Source organism: Kogia breviceps, chromosome 12, assembly GCF_026419965.1.
Source record: "Kogia breviceps isolate mKogBre1 chromosome 12, mKogBre1 haplotype 1, whole genome shotgun sequence".
Lineage (NCBI taxonomy): Eukaryota > Metazoa > Chordata > Mammalia > Artiodactyla > Physeteridae > Kogia > Kogia breviceps.
The window spans coordinates 33,025,821-33,043,827 of record NC_081321.1 but is presented as its reverse complement, the minus strand read 5'-3'; the positions used below and the strand labels follow the sequence as shown (position 1 = coordinate 33,043,827).

General features: G+C 39.2%; 1 protein-coding gene across 2 annotated transcripts in view; it reads left to right on the top strand.

Moving 5' to 3' along the window:
- Positions 1–18,007, top strand: part of GXYLT1 (glucoside xylosyltransferase 1) — a 53,504-nt gene that overhangs the window by 1,709 nt on the left and 33,788 nt on the right. The window contains exon 2 of one of the 2 annotated variants that reach the window (XM_059082158.2): positions 12,811–12,903. The exons of the other annotated variant lie outside the window; for it this stretch is intronic. Coding sequence (XP_058938141.1) covers positions 12,811–12,903 — 93 coding nt within the window. The remainder of the gene's footprint in view (positions 1–12,810; positions 12,904–18,007) is intronic. 2 annotated transcript variants of the gene reach the window in all.

The following is an 18,007-nucleotide window of genomic DNA, read 5'->3' as shown; positions in this document are numbered from 1 at the left end:
AAATCTGAAGTTTGATGTGTCAGAGTCGAGTCAACTAAAAAGCTGTATATTACAGGTCCTCTGGGCAACATAACTCCTCATTTTAAATGAGGCACACATTTGAGTTAAAACTGAAGGTGTATCATTCTTTGTAAAGAAGTGTGGGCAGAGGAACAACCTGGAAAAGCTGGATTGTTTGTAGCCTATGATTTGATTAAGGTCAGAAGAATTCCTAAGACATCAGGACTCTTCATTTTAAATATTATCATTTATAACATCTCTTTAGATTTCTCATAGAGTTTCAGTCAACTTTTTTGGCTACCATGGGATATGGAGTAGGTATTCTTAACCTCTTTTCCTATGCATAAATAGTTTGGCGGAGGTGCAGAGGGCATCAGTACCAGCATTAGAAACTATGTATCCTTTGATTGCTCTGCAAGTGCTCTTTCTATAAAGCTGCTGTGATAAGAACATAATCTAGATAGTGTTACATCAGTGGAAAATGGGGCTATGAGGCAAGCAGCATCTTCCTTTTTTTGGTAGGACTTGATTATCATTGCATTCTTACTTTTTTTTAAAGCAGTCTTACCTCAAAGATTAAAACTATTGTTTCTCTCTCTCTCATTTGAAACATGGGATTATGGTTATACCCAATAGGTTCCAGTGGTCAAACCTTATAGAAAATATTCATTGCACGGAATTCCACGACAACAGAATACTTGGAAATGTCCTTGCACGTTCTCAAAGTAAAAACTAGAAAATGATGGAAACAGTTTTTCAGTGAAATTTATTATTAATGAGTTCATTTTGTTTGAATCCAGTATTTTGGTATTTAGAAAATGGGTAGATCTTAGTGTCAGACAAACCTGTGGTCTCATTCTGGCCTTGTTTCCTGTGAAACCTTGACCACCTCTCTGCTTCACTTTTCTTACCTGTAAGATGTAGTTTGTATTTACCTTAATTAATTTATAGTAATCAGAATTCTTAGTTGTCAGGCACCAAAGTCCATTAAAACTGACTTCAGCAAAACAGATATTTATAGGCTTATATGGGTTGCTGGAAGGAACAGGATTGAAGGAAGAATTCCCTGGGGCGGTTCCAGGGACCTCAAGGACTGGGGACTCTTTCTCTTCTGCTGTAGACAGGCTTTGTTCCTGGGGTCTTTCAACTTCTTGTAGAGTTTCATCTCTAATCTCAAGTAGAAAATTATAGAAGAAGGCTCTCATTGGACTTGCATCACACGCCCATCCTTGGACCAGCCAATGTTGCCTGGGATGGGGGCCTCTGGTTCTCTGGGCTGTGTCCCTTGCACGTCCATACTGCAGACAGAATCCCATGACTGGCGCTGGAGAGGAGTGCTGCCTCAGTGGAGAGGAATGCTCGGGAGGTAGTGGCTCTTCCACACGAAGGGACTCTCTGAAGGTGCTCAGTGTGGACAGACTGTATTTAGGTGTTCAATCTAAAGCACTGACCAGATGTCAGTACTTCAGAAGGAGTTAAACCGTTCTGTGGCTTTAGATACTCTGGGTGATTAAATTCTCACATTTCACTGATGACAGCGGTTATCAAGATTTCATCCCATTGAGGCTGTACAACATATCGGTAGTAGGGAATCAAGAAACTACTAGGCATTTCAGTGATACCATTTCTGGACCCGTCATACCCTTAGTGTGAATGACTGTTAACTGGGAAGTAGTCACCTTACTTTCCTTTTCAGATCTGGTCAGGCCATCAAGTTATGGGCAACCCTAACTAGTAGGATATACTGAAAATGTAGAGTGGGAAGAGTCAGGGCTTTGGAAACAGACTTCAGCTTTGCCACTCACTGGCTGTGTTAACCTTGAACACATTTCCTCATCAGTTACAAGGAGGTAAGAGTTTCTGTGATAATTGGGTTGTTTGTGGGAATTGAAAAAAATAGCTTGTGTAGATTACTTGGTATGGTGCCTGGCACAATAAAATTATAGCTAATTCAGTGATGGTTTTGATCATTTAAATTTTAAATGATTTTTTTTTTTCCAGTTTCTGACCTCTGGGAAAAATGTCCTCAGGCCCCAGTCCAGAGCTGCTAAACCAGAGTCCCTGGGAGTGGGGCTTGGGAATCTGTATTTTAGATATGTGCTCCAGGTTTTTGTTATAAAGCCAAAGATTGAGAACCATTGATTTAACTGAGAATGATTTGAACACTATTTTCTTTCTTCTTCTTTTTTTTTTTTTTGCAGTACGCGGGCCTCTCACTGTTGTGGCCTCTCCCGTTGCAGAGCACAGGCTCAGCGGCCATGGCTCACGGGCCCAGCCGCTCCGTGGCATGTGGGATCTTCCCGGACCGGGGCACGAACCCGTGTCCCCTGCATCGGCAGGCGGGCTCGCAACCACTGTGCCACCAGGGAAGCCCCAATTTTAAAAAAAATTAATTAATTAATTTTTTGGACTGTGTTGGGTCTTTGTTTCTGTGCGGGGGCTTTCTCTGGTTGCGGCAAGCGGGGACCACTCTTCATCGTGGTGCGCGGGCCTCTCACTGTCGCGGCTTCTCCCGTTGCGGAGCACAGGCTCCAGATGCGCGGGCTCAGTAGTTGTGGCTCACGGGCCTAATTGCTCCGTGGCATGTGGGACCTTCCCAGACCAGGGCTCGAACCCGTGTCCCCTCCATTGGCAGGCAGATTCTCAACCAGTGCGCCACCAGGGAAGCCCTGACCACTATTTTTGCGCTATTGTTTTTTGGGGGAGAAATTTTTTGCCTCTTCCCTGCAGTTATTTTTGAAGAAGAGAGGAGTTAGGCAGTGAACAGTGAAGAAGGCTGAATTATTTACTAAAGCCACCTTAATCTCTGCTTTGTTGATGCAGAGACATCTTAGATAAAAACCAGTACTTTGCACCTGTATTTCAGTTCACTGAAGATCATACTTCACATAGCTCTGAAGTACTTAGCACAAACTTGACCAGTAAATTAATTAATATTGTTTTGTGCTTTTGAATGGGAAAGTGATTAGGTTAATGAGAAAATGTGTACTTTTGACTTAGAAATCCTATTTTAAAACATTAAGATTATTATCTGTGTGTCATACCTGGTTGGAAATACTTCCCCCCAACATGTTAACTTAAATTTTTTTCAGAGTGTATGCCACGTGAAGTTAAAAATTTTTATGTGTTCAGATTGGCAGATTTTTCCTTATCATTTTTATTTTTGTCATGCATAGAAAAACTTTCTACCAGTGGGTTTTTTTCCGTTTGTTTTTTGATTTAAATCTTTAATTCAGTTTTTTTTTTTTTCCCAAGAGAGAGTTTAGGTTGTACAGTGTGATGCTAACTTATTTTTGAAATGGTTAGATAATTGTTCATTGCCATTTGTATACAAGCAGTTCTTTTCCCACTTCTTGAATATTCATGAAACTAGATGTTGATGAAAAAGAAGGACCTGACTTAGATGTCTGAAGACAATTTTTAGTTGAAAATGAGTTGTGCAGGAACTGATCTTTAAAGAATGGTGGTCAGAACCATGGGAATGGTCTCCTTTAACATGGCTGTGAGCATCTTTATTTCTCCTGCAGTCATAATGCAGGTATCCGTGCCTTTAAGGCATCTTTGGTAAGGCATCTCATTCAGACTTCCACATTCTTATGCTGGATATGCCTAGACTTATCGCTGACTCTCCACGATTCACATGGTTTTCACTAAAGCCTCGTGGCTATCATGGACATTTAGAAATGAAAAAAACCTTTTCCAGTTTTATTTAAAAGTATGAAAGACCTTCTGCTATTGCATTTAAGTAAACTTGAAGTTTGAGGACTGTTATTGTGGAGAGTGTTACTGTTAAATGCTCTGTTTAATCCAGAGCATGATGTCTCAATTTTTTTTTTAATTTTTAATTTTTATTTTACTTTTTTATACAGTAGGTTCTTATTAGCCATCAATTTTATACACATCAGTGTATACATGTCAATCCCAATCGCCCAATTCAGCACACCACCATCCCCACCCCACTGCGGCTTTCCCCCCTTGGTGTCCATACGTTTGTTCTCTACAACTGTGTCTCAACTTCTGTCCTTCAAACCGGTTCATCTGTACCATTTTTCTAGGTTCCACATACATGCGTTAATATATGATATTTGATGTTCTCTTTCTGACTTACTTCACTCTGTATGACATTCTCTAGATCCATCCACGTCTCAACAAATGACCCAATTTCGTTCCTTTTTCTGGCTGAGTAAAATTCCATTGTATATATGTACCACATCTTCTTTATCCATGCATCTGTTGATGAACATTTAGGTTGCTTCCATGACCTGGCTGTTGTAAATACTGCTGCAATGAACATTGGGGTGCATGTGTCTTTTTTTTTTTTCTTTGCGGTACACAGGCCTCTCACTGTTGTGGCCTCTCCCGTTGCGGAGCGCAGGCTCAGTGGCCATGGCTCACGGGCCTAGCCGCTCTGCGGGCATGCGGGATCTTCCTGGACCTGCCTACGAAGCCATGTCCCCTGCATCGGCAGGCGGATTCTCAACCACTGTGCCACCAGGGAAGCCTGCGTGTGTCTTTTTAAATTATGGTTTTCTCTGGGTATATGCCCAGTAGTGGGATTGCTGGATCATATGGTAATTCTATTTTTAGTTTTTTAAGGAACCTCCATACTGTTCTCCATAGTGGCTGTATCAATTTACATTCCCACCAAAAGTGCAAGAGGGTTCCCTTTTCTCCACATCCTCTCCAGCATTTGTTGTTTATAGATTTTCTGATGATACCCATTCTAACTGGTGTGAGGTGATACCGCATTGTAGTTCTGATTTGCATTTCTCTAATAATTAGTAATGTTGAGCAGCTTTTCATGTGCTTCTTGGCCATCTGTATGTCTTCTTTGGAGAAATGTCTATTTAGGTCTTCTGCCCATTTCTGGATTGGATTGTTTGTTTCTTTAATATTGAGCTGCATGAGCTGTTTATACATTTTGGAGATTAATCCTTTGTCCGTTGATTCGTTTGCAAATATTTTCTCCCATTCTGAGGGTTGTCTTTTCATCTTGTTTATGATTTCCTTTGCTGTGCAAAAGCTTTGAAGTTTCATTTGGTCCCATTTGTTTATTTTTTTTATTTCCATTACTCTAGAAGGTGGATCAAAAAAGATCTTGCTGTGATTTATGTCAAAGAGTGTTCTTCCTATGTTTTCCTCTAAGAGTTTTATAGTGTCCGGTCTTACATTTAGGTCTCTAATCCATTTTGAGTTTATTTTTGTGTTTGGTGTTAGGGAGTGTTCTGATTTCATTCTTTTACATGTAGTTGTCTAGTTTTCCCAGCACCACTTAATGAAGAGACTGTCTTTTCTCCATTGTATATCCTGGCCTCCTTTGTCATAGATTAGTTGACCATAGGTGGGTGGGTTTATCTCTGGGCTTTCTGTCTTGTTCCATTGATCTATGTTTCTGTTTTTGTGCCATTACCATATTGTCTTGATTACTATAGCTTTGTAGTATAGTCTGAAGTCAGGAAGTCTGATCCCTCCAGCTCTGTTTTTTTCCCTCAAGACTGCTTTGGCTATTCGGGGTCTTTTGTGTCTCCATAGAAATTTTAAGATTTTTTGTTGTAGTTCTGTAAAAAATGCCATTGGTAATTTGATAGGGATTGCATTGAATCTGTAGATTGCTTTGGGTAGTAGAGTCATTTTCACAATATTGATTCTTCCAATCCAAGAACATGGTATATCTCGCCATCTGTTTGTATCATCTTTAATTTCTTTCATCAGTGTCTTATAGTTTTCTGCATACAGGTTTTTTGTCTCCCTAGGTAGGTTTATTCCTAGGTATTTTATTCTTTTTGTTGCAGTGGTCAATGTGAGTGTTTCCTTAATTTCCCTTTCAGATTTTTCATCATTAGTGTATAGGAATGCAAGAGATTTCTGTGCATTAATTTTGTGTTCTGCAACTTTACCAAATTCATTGATTAGCTCTAGTAGTTTTCTGGTGGCATTTTTAGGATTCTCTATGTATAGTATCATGTCATCTGCCAAGAGTGACAGTTTTACTTCTTGTTTTCCAATTTGTATTCCTTTTATTTCTTTTTCTTCTCTGATTACTGTGGCTAGGACTTCCAAAACTATGTTGAATAATAGTGGTGAGAGTGGACATCCTTGTCTCATTCCTGATCTTGGAAATGCTTTCAGTTTTTCACCATTGAGAGGATGTTTGCTGTGGGTTTGTCATATATGGCCTTTATTATGTTGAGGTAGGTTCCCTCTATGCCCACTTTCTGGAGAGTTTTAATCATAAATGGGTGTTGAATTTTGTCAAAAGCTTTTTCTGCATCTGTTGACATGATCATATGGTTTTTATTATTCAGTTTGTTGATATGGTGTATCACATTGATTAATTTGCGTGTATTGAAGAATCCTTGCATCCCTGGGATAAATCCCACTTGATCATGGTGTATGATCCTTTTAATGTTTTGTTGGATTCTGTTTGCTAGTATTTTGTTGAGGATTTTTGCATCTATATTCATCGGTGATATTGGTCTGTAGTTTTCTTTTTTTTTTTGTAGTATCTTTGTCTGGTTTTGGTATCAGGGTGATGGTGGCTTCATAGAATGAGTTTGGGAGTGTTCCTTCCTCTGCAGTTTTTTGGAAGAGTTTGAGAAGGATGGGTGTTAGCTCTTCTCTAAATATTTGATAGAATTCACCTGTGAAGCCATCTGGTCCTGGACTCTTGTTTGTTGGAAGATTTTTAATCACAGTTTCAATTTCATTACTTGTGATTGGTCTCTTCATTTTTTCTATTTCTCCCTGGTTCGGTCTTGGAAGGTTATACCTTTCTAAGAATTTTTCCATTTCTTCGAGGTTGTCCATTTTATTGGCATAGATTTGCTTGTAGTAGTCTCAGGATGCTTTGTATTTTTGCGGTGTCTGTTGTAACTTCTCCTTTTTCATTTCTAATTTTATTGATTTGAGTCCTCTCCCTCTTGTTCTTGATGAGTCTGGCTAATGGTTTATCAATTTTGTTTATCTTCTCAAAGAACCAGCTTTCATTTTTATTCATCTTTGCAATTGTTTTCTTTGTTTCTATTTCATTTATTTACACTCTGATCTTTATGATTTGTTTCCTTTTACTAACTTTGGGTTTTGTTTGTGCTCCTTTCTCTAGTTCCTTTAGGTGTAAGTTTAGATTGTTTATTTGAGATTTTTCTTGTTTCTTGTGGTAGGCTTGTATAGCTATAAACTTCCCTCCTAGAACTGCTTTTGCTGCATCCCATAGGTTTTGGATCATTGTGGTTTCTTGGGTTATTTTTTTGCAGTGTGCGGGCCTCTCACCGTTGTGGCCTCTCCCATTGTGGAGCACAGACTCCGGACACGCAGGCTCAGCGGCCATGGCTCACAGGCCCAGCCGCTCCGCGGCATGTGGGATCCTCCCAGACTGGGGCACGAACCAGTATCCCCTGCATCGGCAGGTGGACTCTCAACCACTGTGCCACCAGGGAAGCCCATATCATTGTGTTTTCATTGTCATTTGTCTCTAGTATTTGTTTTTATTTTATTATTTTATTTTATTTTATTTATTATTATTTTATTTTTGCAGTACGCAGGCCTCCCACTGCTGTGCCCTCTCCCGTTGCGGAGCAGAGGCTCTGGACGCCTAGGCTCAGCGACCATGGGTCACGGGCCCAGCCGCTCTGTGGCATGTGGGATCTTCCCGGAAGGGGGCACGAACCTGTGTCCCCTGCGTTGGCAGGTGGACTCTCAACCACTGCGCAACCAGGGAAACCCTGTCTCTAGTATTTTTTGATTTCCTCTGATTTCTTCAGTGATCTCTTAGTTATTTAGTAACGTATTTTTTAGCCTCCATGTGTTTGTATTTTTTACGTTTTTTTCCCTGTAATTCATTTCTATTCTCATAGTGTTGTGGTCAGAAAAGATGCTTGATATGATTCCAATTTCCTTAAATTTACCGAGGCTTGATTTGTGACCCAGGATGTGATCTGTCCTGGAGGATGTTCTGTGCACACTTGAGAAGAAAGTGTAATCTGCTGTTTTTGGATGGAATGTCCTCTAAATATCAATTAAATCTATCTGGTCTATTGTGTCATTTAAAGCTTCTGTTTCCTTTAGATGGTCTGTCTATTGGTGTAAGTAAGGTGTTAAAGTCCCCCACTATTAATTGTGTTACTGTCGATTTCCTCTTTTATAGCTGTTAGCAGTTGCCTTATGTATTGAGGTGCTCCTATGTTGGGTGCATATATATTTATAATTGTTATATCTTCTTGGATTGATCTCTTGATCATTATGTAGTTTCCTTCCTTGTCTCTTGTAACATTCTTTATTTTAAAGTCTGTTTTATCTGATACGAGTATAGCTACTCGAGCTTTCTTTTGATTTCCATTTGCATGGAATATCTTTTTCCATCCCCTCACTTTCAGGTCTGTATGTGTCCCTAGGTCTGAAGTGGGTCTCTTGTAGACAGCATATATATGGGTCTTGTTTTTGTATCCATTCAGCAAGCCTGTGTCTTTTGGTTGGAGCATTTAATCCATTCACGTTTAAGGTAATTATCAATATTATGTTCCTATGACCATTTTCTTAATTGTTTTGGGTTTGTTTTTGTAGGTCCTTTTCTTCTCTTGTGTTTCCCACTTAGAGAAGTTCCTTTAGCATTTGTTGTAGAGCTGGTTTGGTGGTGCTGCATTCTCTTAGCTTTCGCTTGTCTGTAAAGCTTTTGATTTCTCCATCGAATCTGAATGAGATCCTTGCCAGGTAGATTAATCTTGGCTGTAGGTTCTTCCCTTTCATCAGTTTAAGTATATCATGTCACTCCCTTCTGGCTTGTAGAGTTTCTGCTGAGAAATCAGCTGTTAACCTTATGGGAGTTCCCTTGTATGTTATTTGTCATTTTTCCCTTGTTGCTTTCAATAATTTTTCTTTGTCTTTAATTTTTGCCAATTTGATTACTATATGTCTCGGCATGTTACTCCTTGGGTTTATCCTGTATGGGGCTCGCTGTGCTTTCTGGACTTGGGTGGCTATTTCCTTTCCCATGTTAGGGAAGTTTTCGACTGTAATCTCTTCAAATATTTTCTCTGGTCCTTTCTCTCTTCTCCTTCTGGGACCCCTATAATGCGAATGTTTTTGCGTTTAATGTTGTCCCAGAGGTCTCTTAGGCTGTCTTTGTTTCCTTTCATTCTTTTTTCTTTATTCTCTTCCGCAGCAGTGAATTCCACCATTCTGTCTTCCAGGTCACTTATCCATTCTTCTGCCTCAGTTATTCTGCTGTTGATTCCTTCTAGTGTAGTTTTCATTTCAGTTGTATTGTTCATCTCTGTTTGTTTGTTCTTTTATTCTTCTAGGTCTTTGTTAAACATTTCTTGCATCTTCTCGATCTTTTCCTCCATTCTTTTTCTGAGGTCCTGGATCATCTTCACTATCATTATTCTGAATTCTTTTTCTGGAAGGTTGCTTATCTCCACTTCATTTAGTTGTTTTTCTGGGGTTTTATCTTGTTCCTTCATCTGATACATAGCCCTCTGCCTTTTCATCTTGTCTGTCTTTCTGTGAATGTGGTTTTTGTTCCACAGGCTGCAGGATTGTAGTTCTTCTTGCTTCTGATGTCTCAATTTTTAAAACATTTTTCAAGTACTGAAATTTGGAGTAATTTAATTTGTGATTCATTTTTTTTAAACTTTTGAAATAAGTATAAGTTCACAGGAAGCTTCATAGACACCCCCATTTATCCTTCACTCAGTTTTTCCCCAGTAGTAACATTTTACATGAGCTTAGTGTAATACCACTGTATCTGGAATATATGTGTATCAACATAGTGGAATATTAGAACCCCAGAAATTGATATTGTACAACCCCTAGACCATCTTCAGGCATCACCAGTTTTACCTGCACTCATGTGTATGTGCAGTTGTATGCTGTTGTATCACATAAGTAAAATTCGTGTCATCACCCCCACAGTCAGGATACAGACTGTTTTATTACCACGGAGATCCCTGTGCTATCCCTTGATCAGTTTGCTTGTAGACAAGCCACCTAGAGCTGGAAACATTAAGCCATATGAAACAGGGGGATGAGTCATGGTAAAGTTTTATTTCAGTGTGATCCACAATGGAAAAACTTTGCATTTATGGACTTCACTGATTCTGGATGTTATTGTTTACTGAAGACATACCCATTTAGCTCAGCTACAGTTTTGCCCCATTAAAATTATTTAATAGAGTTACCTCTTTGAACTTTGTATGTCTAATATTCCATTTTCAGTAGTCTTAAGGAATAAAAGCAAAAGCAGCTAATAATCAGAAGTTGGATAAGTACCTTTACTTTTCCAATATTTTTAGACTTTTTGTTTTTCTGGCCTGAAAATATAAGTACTGTCTGTCTCAGATTAGTTGCTTTTCCTCATTTATTGCTTGTAGTGATAGTTATTGGTACGTAATGAGTTCTCAGTATGAGTTTCTACTCTGTATCTTAATCTTTAAAACCAAGTTTTCAGAAGTGAAAGAATGTAAATTTGGGGGATAAGAAACCGTGAATAAATTATGCCCCCTCTTGCTAGTAGCAGCTCAGTGTTTTATGTTTTGTTTTGTTTTGTTTTTTTAATGGTAAGGAGGATGTATACTCGCTAGTGCATATGTTTTGTATTTCCATTAAAGAAAGACAGAAAGAAAACATTCTTTCTGTAAACTGTGTTTTCTGACATTGAGTTATGGTCAAGAAACTTACCTAAAACTTGACATTTTTTTTCCCTGTAATTTCATCTGCATTAATCAGTTTACATTGATTACATGATTCAGCCATTCCTTTCATAGGGGTGTGTGTGCGCGCGTGTGCACGCGTGTGTGTATATGTATGTGTGTGTGTGTATATATATATACTCAAGAGAATTGAAAACATACATTCACATTAAAATTTTACATGGATGTTCATAAAAGCATTATTTATAATAGCCAAAAAGTATCAACAACCCAAATGTTCGTTAACTCATGAATGGATAAAGAAAATGTGGTATATCCATTCATTCATAAAAGGGAATATTATTTTGCCATAAAAAGGAATGAAATGTGCTGATAAATGCTACAGTGTGTGAACCTTGAAAATACACCAAGTGAAAAAAAGTCTGACTCAAAAGGTCACATATTATATAATTCCATTTATCTATGGAGACAGAAAGTAGATGTGTGATTGCCTAGGGCTGGGAGTAATACAAGTTGAGGCAGAAAATGGTATTAATACACAATTTCAATCAGTCATTTTTACAAAATAATTAGTCATTTTCTTTGAGACTTCATTTTTAATTTTCATTTTCTACTGTTGGAAGACTTGACAGAAGGAGATGGAATAACCAACTTATTTCATTCCTGGAACAAAGGGGCACTTTAGGTGTTATTATAAATAAATTGTGGATTTGTTAAAAGAAAGCTTTGACGATGTCTGTATCTGAAAGATGGAGATACCTATTTGAACAGGTTTGTTGTGAGGCTTAAATAGATGTGAGAACTCTTGAATCTGAAAAAAACTCTGTGTTAGTTGTTGCCACTTCCACTCTGCCTGTCTCTACTAATAAGTGCAAGACTTAAAAACTACATGACCATGGCTGGAAGGGGACAAACACATTTCCTCATCAGGTTGTACATTTTACTGGTCTGCACACATTTTCTTTTTCTGATTTATCAACCATTTAAATTAAGATATGTTAACTTTTTATGCTGTGCTTGAAAACGGTGTCCATTTCAAGAAAAAACAAATTATAATGTCAGTTTTTTCCATTGATTTAAAAATTCTGACATTGTAGTTCTTCATGCAGTAGTATACAGAATAACTTAGGCAGGATTTTAAAAGCAACCAGTGCCTGACCCTGTCCTCAGCATTTCTGATTTAACACGTCTGGTGTAGGGCTCTCTGGTGATTTCATTGTACATCCTGGATTGAGACCCCCTGTCTTAGCCTGTTGACATTTGTGAGAGGTGTGATCAGAGATGTTGCAAATATGAAATTTCATAGACCTTTCACTGTAAGAACAGTAACTTATCATTGAATTCATGGTGAGGGACATGAGGTGACCTTGTTTAGTGACTCACTCTGACTTCATACTTGCTTTAGTAAACCCAAGCCTCCACTGTACTGAATTTCCAACTAGACTCTTGTTTTGAAAAGGAATAACAACGAAAAAAACATACTTTTTGTAATGTGAGCAGTTGTTGTTGTTGTGTATTTATGGGTTTTTTTTAGCTCCAACCTGCAATCTAAGAAGAAAGACCACATTTCTTGATCCCCCATTTTAGCTTGTGAAATATAGTGAAACTGAGATGCATAGGTAATGAAACTGAGCCGTAAATATCAGCTTGGTCTCTTATTTCCAACTTAAAACACCATACTTGGTGTTTTAAGCTTGGATTGAGGATTAATTTAAAAAGCATTTAAAGATTCTCTCTTTCCTTTCTACCAGCATCTGTGGCTTACATTTTGCTTCAGGCTAAGCAAATATTTTGTTTGGTGGAATGGATTTTATTCTAGGGGGAATATGTGCAGTTCATGAAGGAAGGAAAATTTTAGAAGTATTCCAATATTTTCTATGTCATCTTAGGAGGAGATCTTAATATATTAAGAGCGTTCATGACTAAAAAATGTTTCCAGTCTGTGGTATTTTTTGCCTAAAGGTCTTAAAGTTCTATTTAAAGTAGTGGTATCCTAAGTAAGGGAGAAATCGATTTCCAGAAATCCTCAAGTTACCATAGCAAGTTGGATTTGCAGTTTTGTTGCTGTAAAATAGAACAGTAAGTTTTTATGTTATTGAGTAAATTCCTTGTCAGTTTTAAGCCAAAATACTCACATAGGACTATTTCTGTCTTACTCTGTTAGGTGTAAAGATTGCTCTCTGTGTTACTGGAATCCCTATTGGATGCTGCCCTCTGATGTTTGTGGAATGAACTGCTTTTGGGAAGCGGCTTTTAGGTAGGCACTTAATATTTAATTGGTAGATCAGTGTAGGTAAGATTAGATAGTAATTAATAAATTTTTGAGTGTAATAAAAATGTCATATGGTCATAAAAATGTTTCTTTTCCTGTAATATTATTATACAATTAAATAATTTGTTTTCCGATTGGGTTTTCTATTCTTTTTTCCCACTTTAAAGTAGTTATGACAATTTTTTAATACATACTGTGTATAAAATGCTCTAAAAATTTTAAAGATGTTACTAAGATAAACCATTGTTCTTAGGACAATTTATGATCAAATTTTAGGTAACAGGTGATGAAGTGGTAACCAGATAGTAAAGGTAGATTTCCGCTGACATTTACAGACATATAGCATTTATCTAACTTAAAGCTGGTATACTGAAAAAACATTTTGTAGGCAGATGGGGACAACTGGGGAAGGGTTATATTGGTTATGAGCAGAGGGGTTGAATATTGGGGAATGGGAGGATAAAGATAAGTGTTTAATGAAGGAGCAAATGATATGACATTGTTTATTGGCCCCTTTTTAAAGTTTTTGACTAGTGCAGCTTTGTTCATGTCTCTGGATAATGAAGGCATTGGATTGGCTGACTCTCAGGTCCCTTCCTGCTCTAACCTTCAACGAAGGAAACAAGTATTGGTAGGAATGGGATATCAGACTCTCTGAGATAGTAGCAGGGGAGAGTGAGGCCGTAGCCTGAAGTGCCCTTCCCAAGAATAAAATTTCTTTATGATTCATTTGAATTTTAATTCTATTCATTCCATTTGCCAGGCACAGTGCTAGGTGCTAAAAATCAGACCGAGTCTGGTTAACATGGCCCCATCCTTCTGGAGCTTACATCCTGATGGGGGTAATCGTATAGTCAACCTGAGACTATAATAGAGGGTGACAGGTTATAGCCATGAAGATGGGAGAAGCAGGTGGGATGAGGTGGGATCATCTTAAGGCATCAGGGGAGGCGTTTTCGAGGGAGTGACTACACAATGAACAGGAAATTAGCCAGGCTTAAGGACAAGAGGTGACATATTCCAGGTGGGAAGAACTGCATTCTTAATAAATATTAGTAGTGTGTATTTTTAAATTCTTGTATTCCCAATACATTATACATCCCATGAACAACTGGGAAGGAATCATTGAAATCACACATTTTTATTGTATCTCTTTGCTGTGGAAAAGATTGGATGATTGAAATTCTAATATGGGTCAGTTGAGTCAGATTATGTAAACTTTTAAAAGCTAACTTTTTAAAGATAATCTTAACATTCAGCTTGTTCATAATTTTGGAGAATAGGAGCTCCATATTTTTCATCCTTTAAAAAGTTTGCTAGTGAATAGAGTAAGGACAAGCACCACTTAGCTATCTCCGACCTGACATAAATCTGCTCACTCTGGGAGCTGGGTAAAGGTTGAAAGCCCCTGTATACTCCGATTTATACAACCCAGGCCCTTTCGTAAGTTATGGCATGAGTAATGATCTTCCTACCTCCTCTGCTGCGGAAGTAGCCCAGGGAAGTTGACCTAGTCTGAATCCTGGAGCCTCTGCTTAGTATTTCTTTTCTCTGAGTCTCTCCAACTCACTATTTTCCCAAAGCTCCCAAGTATTCCCTGGAAGGAACTACATGTGGATAGATACATGATATTGTAAACCCTTGTGCTTTTTTAATCTCCTAAATTTGAGATTTTAAAAGTTATACTCTCTGCCTGTAATATTACATCTATAGTATAAATCTGTAACCATTTTTTTTTTTTTTTTGCGGTATGCGGGCCTCTCACTGTTGTGGCCTCTCCCGTTGCGGAGCACAGGCTCCGGACGCACAGGCCCAGCGGCCATGGCTCACGGGCTTAGTTGCTCCGCGGCATGTGGGATCTTCCCGGACCAGGGCACGAACCCGTGTCTCCTGCATCGGCAGGCGGATTCTCAACCACTGCGCCACCAGGGAAGCCCTGTAACCATTTTTGTTACATGTATCATATCATTATGTAAAATCCTTTAAACTTAGTGTCTGATCAGGCCACTCAAGATGGCTGTTCTCTTGCTCTCTGTACATCCCCTGCTCGACCAGTCCCTGCCTCACCTACACCCTACTCACATGACTGACCTTCCTACATACTTGCCCCTGCCCCAACTAGTGATGGTTCTGACCTTTAAATCAGAACATCTCCTCCATGATAGCCTATCAAAGAGATGGTGAGGCGCGTGCCCCTCTGCTAGTTTCCCTGGTAACCAGTGAGCCAACCTGAGGTCAGTTCTCCCTATAACTGATTACCCCTTACCCCCACCCCCCAGCAAACACTGCTGCCATGTCGTCTGCACACAGTGGTGTGCTGCTCCAGGACCTTGCTTTCCACACGTAAGCTCCCCCCGTCCACTAAGCCATTGATGTCTCTGCCGGCCTGACTCTGGCCTCCTCCTTCGGTCTTGAAGCTGGGCAAGAAGTGCAGGGAGGGCTTGCAGGCCTGCGTGCTGCAGCCCAATACTTAGTTTCTTACTTTGCTCTTGGGAATCCCTTATTTATTCAGTCTATTCCAGTGTGCCGACAAGCTAAAGTGCCGTCCCATTGCCATGTCATTCTCCCCCTCCATTTCAGTATTTAAATAGCACCTCATTTTTGCCTGACTCTGCCCACCTGGGGAGACTGCTTTGAAATCCCCTTGGCTACCACGAGCTCTCCCATTTTGCCTAGCACCCGTGGGCCCTTAACTGGCACCATTTACTTCTCCCCAGACTTGTCCCAGCGTTTCCAATTTGAAGTCTTTATGTATTTTGATTAGGCTTCTCTGGGGGGTATTATACAGTGATCATAAAATAACATAAAAAAGCCCAAATCGCCTCAACACCCACCGCAAGTGTTTTCGCCGTTCCTGTGCGAGTGCCTCTAGTAACTTGTATCTGCCTGAGTCGTCCGCCCCCTGACTGCCCCCCGGTGGCGCCACAGCGCGCACACCTCTTCTGCCTCTTCTGTCCTTGAAACAAACCAAACACAAAAGTCCCCACCGCAGCTTGCTTCCAGCCCCTTTCCTTCAAGCATCCTTTGTTTATTCTTTCTCCTCACCAGCAAACGTATATGAGCATCTACTGGCTTTACTCCCTTAAGAAAGCAAAAAAAGAACACCTTCACACCTCGGCCCGCCAGGAGCTGCACCCGCCCGCCGCCTGACTAAAAACCCGCTCTCACGGAAGCCACCTCTGACCTCGGAATTGTTCTTCGAGCCCTAATGTGCTTTCTTGTTGCCACTTCCTCTTTCTTCCTTTCGACCGTCGCCCTCTGGCTCTTGTCGTCTCAGGTTTCGCTGCCGCCGCCTGTGGACTCCTCTCCTCAGTCCTGACGTCTTAGGACTCTGCTCTCTCTTCTGCTCCCTGGAGAGTCACAGGGTCGCCCGTGGGACCCATACCCGCACTCCCGAGCTGTGTTTCCAGCGGCACGGTGGTGCTTTTCACCTTGCTGGCCTGGGCTAGCCCCTCACGCCTCCCCTCATCTGGGTTTTGTGTCTTGGTGCGTGGTGGACTTCCCGCACGCCAGTCGGTCTGCGCTGACTTTTCCCGCCGTCTCCTTTCACGCGGTTGCTCCGGCCGGCCTCTTCCTTTCTGTCCCTTAACTAGCATGGAATCACCTCTTATCCCGCCACTGCGACCTCCCTTCCGTGCCCACCGCTTCCCCCTTCTCTGTATCCTCCTACTTACCGTACCTGCTGCATCTGTTGTGGTTGCGAATCATTACCCACTTCTGGAGTGTTGACTTCGCAGACGGACACCACGTGGCGTTCATTATTTAAGCCCCATTATTTGGCAAGGTGCTTGGCAACCAGTAAATGACTAGTCATTCTCCCCAGCAGTTTCAGACTAGGTTACATGTTTGTGTAGTGAGCCCAGTTAGCAAGCAACCTTGATTGTTTTCTATTTAAGCAATTACCGTGCTTTCTGATTAAATCTTTTAAAAATTTGTCTTTTCACAACAGCTATAAATTGTGTGAGGTTAGGACTGTGGCTTTCATGTTTATCCCCAGTGTCTAGCATGTGAAAGGAGTTCAGGTATTCATTAAAAAGAATGGATATCACTTATGTTCTAAAAATTATACAGATTTAAGCCTGTACCAGCATTGTGTGAGTGTACTGGTGTCACCATAATCTTAACATTCATTATTGGGAGTTATAATTTTACCACTTATTAGAGTAAAATGATAGCTTATTATTGATTTATATTCATTGATTATTTCTTGAATATATTTCTGCATTTATTTGGCTTTTAAAATTTTTGTTTTTATTTTCTGGATTGATATTTACCTATTGAGTTTTTAATGCTTATTTTATGAACGCTTAGAATAATATGTTCTACCTTTGCCGTTGATTACAAATATTTTCCTTATATGTTTCATTTTTTAATTGTAGTTTTCTTTTCATTATGTAATCTCTTAATTTTAATATTATTATATGACTTGAGCTTTTAAAATATTTTATCTTTTTCTATATGATGGGAATTGATTCTCTGTTCATAGTCTGTGTATTTGCTACCTGAACTGTTATCTTGAGAGATCCCATGCTAGTTTTAAGAGGTATATTTTTACAGACTATTTTAAATTATATTTTAACAATTAATACTTACAAAATGTTGAATTTTTAGATTTTTTTAATGCTTTGCATAAAACCTTGCAGAGTTTTTTTAAGTATTGTATTTTGTCCCCAAAGTGATTTATATACAACCTTTAAAGTAGTTTTACCTTAGTATGTTAATTCACCACAACTCTTTTTTTTATAGTAAGAGGAAAAACTTTTTTTTAAGAGCTACACATTAAGGAAATTATCATTAGTGTTTCTGAATATAGTTTTCCAATTTTGTTCAGTTGCAAGTTTTTAAAGATAAGTTCGTGGCAGTTATTTTTTAGTTTGGGGAGATTGTTATCAGAAATTTTATCTGTTTACTTTGAGTCTGTGTACTTAATTATAATGTTAATTCCTAATCTAGATATTATTATATGTTGTTTTCTTTTATAGAGAAAACACTAATTTAGTTATAGGGTAGAAGAACACTGGAAGCCTTTGATGCTAAATTTTGATTAAAAATTTTTAATGTTTAAATGTTGATGCTGTCTAAAAAAAGA